The 8498-nt window shown below is 47.6% G+C and overlaps 2 protein-coding genes across 2 annotated transcripts; both read right to left on the bottom strand.

The window, feature by feature from the left end:
• Positions 1-5001: 5001 nt before the first annotated feature.
• Positions 5002-6358, bottom strand: PtA15_3A101 (uncharacterized protein; the record flags this gene model as incomplete). Its single annotated transcript, XM_053167036.1, has 3 exons — positions 5002-5018; positions 5133-6172; positions 6249-6358. The coding sequence occupies 3 exons, from the start codon at positions 6356-6358 to the stop codon at positions 5002-5004; spliced, it is 1167 nt and encodes a 388-aa protein (XP_053018292.1).
• Positions 6359-6958: 600 nt separating this feature from the next.
• Positions 6959-7853, bottom strand: PtA15_3A100 (uncharacterized protein; the record flags this gene model as incomplete). Its single annotated transcript, XM_053167035.1, has 5 exons — positions 6959-7029; positions 7100-7174; positions 7250-7357; positions 7466-7555; positions 7634-7853. The coding sequence occupies 5 exons, from the start codon at positions 7851-7853 to the stop codon at positions 6959-6961; spliced, it is 564 nt and encodes a 187-aa protein (XP_053018291.1).
• Positions 7854-8498: the final 645 nt, after the last annotated feature.

The raw sequence follows: 8498 nt of genomic DNA, 5'->3' as shown, positions 1-8498 counted from the left end.
AGCCGCTTGCTGTAATTCTCTTGATGAGTCTTGATTGTGGGCCGGAGTTTTCCTGAAGCCTAATCTTGCTGCTTGCGTGTGTTGTTCCTGCTTACATCAAAAGATGAATTCAGCTTCAACCCTGCGGCGCTGATCTGGACTGCAGAAAAGGTTTGCTTTTGCTTACCTGGTTACGCAGCTGTCCTAGCTTCCCGAGTCTTTCTCAATTTATGAGATTGACCCCGTTTGCCTAAGCTGGAATTCTCACAAGTCTCTCACCAACGCCTCTGCCCCAGCTCCACCCGCTTCAGCTTTTCTGGCTCACCACTTCTATCAGTCCACAAGTTTGGTCTGTTGCAGTCTAGCCCTGCCTATCTGCTCTGGTTTGGATCTCCAATCCAAATTCTGCGGTCTGCAATCCGTGTCCTCCCAATCTGTGCATTCCGTCTGCACGCAACTTTCCATAAGCTTTCTTAGGCCCCGTTTGGCACTGAAATAATTGGTGAAATAATCAGTAGTGAAATAATCTGTGACATTTTGATTATTTAACCTGAAATAAATTTTAATTTAATATGTCGCTAGCGTTTGGCAGTACATCGTAATAATCCCAGCCGCTGCAACAAACCACCAAGCAAATCAGCCATCCACCCACCTTAAATCAACCTCAAAAACTAATGGACCTTGATACGGAAGATGATGATTTTCTTCTCAATGAAGAAAACATTTTTATGATTGCAATCACACTTCTGCTGACCACTTTGACTCGCTACGGAGGTGTTCGAAGGCCCTACAACGACCTGCCCTTATCTGGTGCAGACTATACCCTGGCAGTTCTTCAGGGAAATCCTCGCCGTACGGTTGATGTCTTTCAAGTAACCACATCAACTTTCCTTTTCATATGCGATGAGCTCTTGGGTGTCCAAAATGAACCTGTCTCAAAACTCCTCCCAATGGAAGAAAACCTAGGAATTTTCCTCTACATCATTGGCCACAATAACTCAAATCAGCAGACTCAAGACCGGTTTCAGCACTCTGGGGAGACAATATCAAGGTATGCAATCTTACTTTGGAACCTTTGATGTTCAAAAGCTAACAGATTGTGCCATTAGGGTCTTCTGGCACATACTCGAACTCATAGTCCAGGTTGCTCCAAAGTTCTTCATTGCTCCGTCGCCCAATTGAACCCATCATCACATAGCATCAAATCTGAAGTTCACTCCTTTTTTTGACCGATGTCTTGGGGCACTCAATGGTGTTCACGTCCCGGCAAGTGTACCTGCTGAAAGAGCAGCGGCGCACCGCAATCGCAAAGGTTTCTTGTCTCAGAATGTGCTAGGTGTGTGTGACTTCAGCATGAAGTTCACATACATGCAAGTGGGATGGGAGGGCAGCGCGCACGATGCCCGAGTACTTCAAGATGCACAATCGCAGGATTTCAATATTGATCCCGGCCATTTTTATCTCGCCAATGCTGGTTATGCGCTGGAACCAAATATCTTGGTGCCTTATTGAGGTACGCGTCATCACTTACGAGAGCAAGCAATTGTCGGCAGAAGGTCAGTTTGAATAGCTCTTCATCTTATCAAAATAGATACACAGATGTAATTAAATTTTTCGGCTTCTAGACCAGCAAACAAAGAGGAACTTTTCAATTTAAGACATTCAAGTCTACGGAACCTTATTGAGCGCGCTTTTGGGGTGATTAAACGTTGATTTAAGATTATGATGCAGGCCAGCGAGTACAACCTCAAGCAGCAGTATGATATTGTGTTTGCATGTGCTTGCATCCACAATATTAACATCATACGGAACGGTCAGACCAATCAAATTTTCAATCAGGCAAATGCCAATAGCACCAATAGCCTGTTCCACAATCAAGAGGTCGTTGATCCTCCCCCCACAGGTGTCTACTTGAGTGATCGCAAGAGGTAGGAGTGTGAAAACTGGAGAGACTCCATTGCCAAGGGTCTATGGCAGCAGTACCTCTCAACCTTGGCCAGAAGGCAGCAATGATGATTACTCTTGTACTTGCTCCCATACATTATTTCTCTCACATCATGTTTGGACCTCTCACTTTTTTTGGATCTCTCACATTTCAGATATCACAGGTGTTTTTTTATTAGAGCAAGCTGGAATTTCATTAGAGAGAAAAAAAATTGTGTTTTGTTTAAATTGAGGAAATCATTTGAAGTTGAGTGAAGTACAATGAAAATTTAATTGCCGTGCATCTTATCAATCTGATGTTTGAGCCATTTGGATCAAAGATACTTGTCTTTGATGCTCAAAAAAATTTGTGCATTTATATCGTCTCGGAAGATTGCAAAAGCGTCCAAGGCCTCGTGTTGACTAGCCTCTTTGGCGTGCGCATCTTGATAGAGCTCCATCGCGAGCTGAAGATTGGTCTTGCAAGATTCCCTTTGCTCAAGTCGTCGGGAGTCCATGAATCCAACCAAGCCGTTGATCGCACTTGCAACGGAGTCTTTCTTGTGGCCGCAAGAGAGGTAGTTAGTTGGACTGTTTGCAGGTTTGTTCTGACGATCAACTATATCACCCGAAGTTTTTGGATCGTTCAGTTGGGTCTCCATGAGCAATCACTGAGAAAGTGATTGAGATCCCTCGCCGGTTGCCAAGGAAGTCCCAAATATTTTATCCAAGTTGCGAAACTCAGGATAAGGGACTCCCCAGAACTTCCTCGCGTTCGGGTGCACCTTGAAACCAAAAAGAAGCCAATTGATGTCAGTGCTTCTGACATGGCGATGAAAAAATGGACAACGGAGTGGCTTACAGCACAGTACCGTTCCCAGACTTCATCGGATGCTGTGACCTCGCACAACGTTTCGTCCCAACCAAACTCACTTGATTCCTTACATGCAAGGAATAGATCGTAGTATTTCTTGAACAATTGGTTCAGCTTTGTCTTGCATTTGCTGTAGTCGAGTAGCTGTTTGGTTTCAGGGAAAGCCTCCCTCAGTTGTTGTGCTACGTGTCGGTGAGAGGTGTTTTGGAAGCCGTTATTGGTTTGTTTTCCTTTCTTGACCTCTTGGACATAAAGATCCAGGGGCATCACCTCCATTGGTCCAGTCCAGTGTAGCTTTTTTGGGCCTTGATGGGAGGGAGTCAAAGCTGTAAGTGTTTGATCTTCTGGGTTTTCAAAGTCTCCTGCTGTACTGCTTGCTTGAGACTCTTGAGATGGTGGACCAAGGCGCTCAATTGCATCAACAGTAACTGCATGATTTTCTGTACTGTGACAATTAGGTCCTCCCGCACGTGAACCTCTTGGACGACCCTTCCCGCTGCCGTGGCCGCAATAGTTAGGTGTGCGAGGCAATTGCGAGGTGGATTCTAGGTGTTGAGTGTCTCCAGGTTGGTTGGGTGGAGCCTGGTTGTTCATTGGTTGTTGAAAGTTGCGAGTTGTGAGGTTGTTGGAAGTTGTGAGTTGTGAGGGTTATGGGTCTCACTTTCTGAGCTGCCGATATATTGAGCATTAGTAAGTCTAATTACACGATATGTAAATTTCACTTTGCCAAACACCATCGGCATTTCACCAACATAATCATGAAATGTTTGTGTGATATGTCGCTGATTATTCCGGTGCCAAACGGGGCCTTAGTGTGCTTTTCTGACATCATCCTCAGTGCTTATGTCACCAAAATGCACTCTGCGCTCAGCCGCCGCTCTGTGCATTCCCGCCTGTGCTATTGCCAAGTGGACATTCTACCATGCCTGCCCATAAAAATCACCACATCCACCCCAGTTTTGAAGTCCTGCCCCCAGGATCTTCCCACAATTTTCACCTGCTCACACACTCCACCATCCACTTCCACACTTTACCACATTGTTTCCCACGCTATTGCCCCTACCATCCCAAAATCCCGCAGGCCCAAGTCGCCCGTGCCTCCTTGATTCATACACTGGAATCAACATCCCCACCTTCCCTGCCAGCCAATACCAGTCAAGTGACAACACAACTCCTTGCTCCTCAGCGCGCCGCTACCCCGGCCATGTCATCAAACACGTCCTCTCCGCCTCGTCGCCCTCAAGCCCAATTGGTGCCAACTCACATGCCGCCGCCAAACCACCACACCAAACATGGTGCAATAATGGACCAACACCTTCCCTGACAATCCCGTCTGGGAAGATGCGGTGTTTCCTGTCAGCTGGCTACTATACACGCGGACAATCAGAACCCCAGTGTCCCCATTCCCAGCAGATATGGCAAGGAAAATTGGCCGTGAGGTATTGTTTGGCCCAGTTGTCCGGAGGGGGAACGGACGAGCACGAGGTCGACTGGTTTCCTCGAGTAGATTGGCGAGATGAACCATGTGATCCCCGAAATCCTCCGCGACCACGGCTGCCGCGCAAAAATCCCAAATGAGAGTCCCTTGAGATGACATAGCCATTGTCGAAGCCCTTCCCAACACAGAAGCCAATCGATGAAGGCGAGTCGCCATTTGCAGGATTTCTTCCGCAGAGATTTCAAAATCCGGCTTGATGACGATCCGGGCATCCATGGAATCAGCAATTGTTTGCTGATACCGGTGAGCAACGGAGTAGTGCTCATCGCTTGACAAGCGGCGCCCCTAGGCGCGCACCTGGTAAAAAGGTGGTGCCAACAATACCACAGGTGCAAGAAAATATTTTAAAACCAATTTGAATTGGTTTTCAGACAAAAACATCTCACGCACCTGATTTAAACAACGCGTGAGATGCATCTATGGGCCGCGATTTGGCCAGAGCTGGCGCCTTCTGGGTTACGAGGGAAGATGTGAGATCACGTGGCTAATTAGGTCGTAATGCATTTCCTACGGCGGATATTGATTGAAATAAACCAAGAAATGGTCGACAAAGATTTAATAAGGTAATTCGAAGTTTTTTGTTTTAATTTGTTTGTAGAAATACGTGTACGGAAATGTATTGGGTTGCATTGGATTTGTTGAGTGATTGGTCGGAATGGTTATGATTTGGGTTGTAGAGAGATAGCATAAAATAAACCATAAAAAAAGGGGGGGAAGAACGAGAATGTTAAGCTCCTGAGGTCTCTGTATTCCAAAGAATAAAAATGAAGATAAATCGAAGGGGAATTCGATGAGATGAAGAGGGGAACAAACCAACGAAAGAAGGGGAGCTTAAGTGATAGCATAAAAAAGACTAACCTCTAGTTTTGACGGAATAGACAAAGTTAGAGAGCACATGATCTTCGATGAGTCGGATATGATCTGAGGGCGGATGAGGGTGGAGGATAGAGGGTAGATGGTTGAGGTGGATGTTGAAGACGAAGCCATGGTGATTAAGAGTGGCGGTTTTTTGGATAGATTTTCTCTTGAGAGAGGGGCGATGGAGGGAGTCGGGCAGGGGACCGAAGAGGAGCTCGTGGTCGTCTGGCCCAGGACGGGAAAGATGTCGTCTAGGTCCGGCGGCGGAGGGTGAGGATGTAGGGGAGGAGGGACGCTGCCTGGGTTGGATGGAGCCGGCGGGTTGGGATGGGCTGACGAGTAGGCTGGGGAAGCTCTGGTGGTGGTGGCCGAGGACGAGTTGGGTGAGGTTGTCGTCGAAGGAAAACAGGCTGTCGCGGGGACCGGCGCGGTCGGCCTTGGCTTGCTTCTTCCGGGCTGGTTGATCTTCGTGCTCGTCGTCATCCAGGAGAGCCGCCGGGCCGAACAGCTTGCGGTAAAAGGAGGAAGACGAACGCGTCGAGCAGGCCAAGCCCGGACTCGACGAGCCTGATGAGCCCCCGCCGCTGGAGAGGGCCGAGGTGGACTGCGAGATCGACGAGGATTGGTCCTCCGTCTGGGCTGGCTTGATGTCCATGTCATATATTGACCGTGCTCGATCCTCGGTCGTGCCGGACCGCTGGGTTGTCTGATTGGGATGACGGCTTGATGAGAGCAGCAATGCGAACCGGTTATAGTCATCGACCAGCTGCTTTTTACTAGATGTAGGAAGGGGTGGAGCCGATGTTGCTGCTGTTGCTGATGCTGACGATGAAGGAGCCGATTGAAAGGGCGAATTCAAGAGACAGTGTCGGTTTAGATATTTGATTAGAGAGCTTGGCGGTAGGGACCTGATGAACTCTGACTGAGGCGGTCCTACTCCTGGATCTAGCGTCTCATCTTCGTGGTGGTTATCTTCTGGATGGGCTGGGGTAGGTATTTTGTTCTTGGTCGGATTGCGCCGACGTTTCCGACGATCCATGCTAAGAATACCAGGCATCTTTGTTAGTTCTCCTTTGATCGACGGGGCATGCGGATGGATGACTATCTGCACAATACCTTGAGTTCAGTCCTTGGTTTTCCCGGTTGGTGGTGGTCCTGCTTGGCTGGAGTGGCAGTGGTGTTCCCCTTGTGTCCCTTCGACTGCCATCTTGCATATACATATACATATGTCCATATCCAAAAGATCACAGCCAAGCACCAATAACTCTTCACAGATGTTGGGAAATTTAACCCCAGTTTGGTGATGTTCATGATACATAAATTTTTCATGCAACATATATCCACCTGCGTCAACGAGTGTCAGGATTGACAGGATCTTGATGCGTAACACCCTCTGGTTTAGCAGCAAATTTGCGACTAGGGACTGACCATTTTGGGTCATTTTTTTCCAAAATAATAAGTGAATGATGCCTGAGCAGCGCAAAGCAAGGCTCCTAGTCCAACTACACACAATGTGAGAAAATGACTGTTGCGTGTAAAAATTCCTCAGGTACTGAGGCCATGCGGCCGACCTGGGACGTCAGCCCTTTGAAGGGTTGAGCTCGACTGTTGGCCCCTGTTGTGGCAGACTAGTATTTTAAACGGGCCAGGAAATTTGTAGAAAGGCAATACATGGCAAGTAGTACAAGCTAGCAAACCTCTTGATGGACAATTTGAAGAGGAGATTGCTTCTGGAAGAATGAAATACGTTGATAATATGATTCAGTTGGATTTTTTGACGGACTCAAACTTTCTCATAAATTTGCAACACACCTCAAAGCATATATTCAATCACCCTGCGCCAAGAGTGGTGTCCAATCTGGCTCAGTCCAATCCCAATATATACATCCATCGCACCCTGTTTTTGATGTGATGAGAAGTCAAGTCAGCTTTTGCATCCATAATTCGTGTCAAGAGAATGAACTCACAAGGTCTGACATTATTGTAATCGTTAAGATCCTGCCAGCGACAAACGTAAACCTTGCCGGCGGAGCCCTTGACGACTAAAAAGCAAGCGCATTGTTTTTGAATTAGTCTTCTGAAGAGGTCTCTGATTCTTGACGGCTTAACAAACCCACCCGATACTCCATGTCGATTGTGGGCCATATAGCTATCCACTGCCGTAGCTTCAATGACATGATCATGTGTAGAAAATGATTCACAATTCCTGAAGGTGAATTGATTTACTGATAATTTTGAGAATAGGTGTACAGTTGAGACAAAAAAAAACAATTTGTCAGATGGATTCTCAGGTCCTTTGTCGAGGTCACTTAAAAGTCGAGATTTTCGCTCACATGGTGCCGTCAATGGAGTATCTCTGGATGATCCAAGATGGCATTTGTTGACCGGGCAGTAGAAACCCACTGCATTGTAGTCCCTACACGCTGTTACGGATTGAGATAAATATGTGCTAGGATTCAAACTGGATCAAAGCTTGCGGTGTACCAGAAAAAGTAACTTACAGACCCAGCCAGGCTGTTCCTTTAGGTTATTTGAACCGAAGGTGTCACCACATTGAACAGGTTCTGTAGCTGCATCGCCATTTTTTGGGGGAGCCGCTGTAGCGGCTGGCTTGTCTTGCCTTCGGACGAGGGTATGCAATTGGGGTTCGGTAGGTTTAGAGTGTGCCGAAATGACGAGGGAGGCCAGGAAGGTTCCCCAAAGTAATTTTTCGAGCCACATCGATTGTGTAAAGGTGAATTGGTGAGAGATAAAAACAAGTGTTTTCAAACAACGTGCGCTTCGGTTGCTTGGAAGCACTTTTCGGAAAGGGGAATCGGGGTGACATTAATCCTTGCCACAAATGTCGACAACGGAGGTTTCTTGCCACAGTGTTTATCCTGGTCGCGCATTAGCGAAATACGGAGGCGTTCGTCGCGTTGTCCCTGTTCCAGAAAACTTCCCGATAGGTACAGCGTCAAGGGAAGTCGCTATGGGACCTGGATGGTCTTCTCGAGGGCGCCGGAGTGCAGTGCATACATACATAATTGTGCCCAGCACGTTTTGCCCCGTGTTTCATCTGAAGCCCGTTGCGAACAATTGTTGAAGTGGCGTGGCGCGCCTGCGAAGTGGGATTATCAAATCAAACTTTCGTTGCTGGTACATTTTCATGCGTATGCTTGAGGCAGAAACCCCTAACTTAACCTAACTTAACACAAGTCCCCCCTGGGAGGCTCGCTGTGGCTGGCCGCGAAGCGGCCCCTCCCGCAGGGAGGGACTTGCGCGTAATGTCGAAATTTTGGCTGGGAAAGAAATCACAAATGGCTGGAGGAAAAATATTAAGCCTCAGCCAGCCTCCCCCTCAGGTCCTGTGGACCTGCCCCAGAG

The sequence above is a fragment of the Puccinia triticina genome, chromosome 3A (assembly GCF_026914185.1).
Source record: "Puccinia triticina chromosome 3A, complete sequence".
NCBI lineage: Eukaryota > Fungi > Basidiomycota > Pucciniomycetes > Pucciniales > Pucciniaceae > Puccinia > Puccinia triticina.
This window is presented reverse-complemented; position numbering and strand designations above follow the sequence as displayed.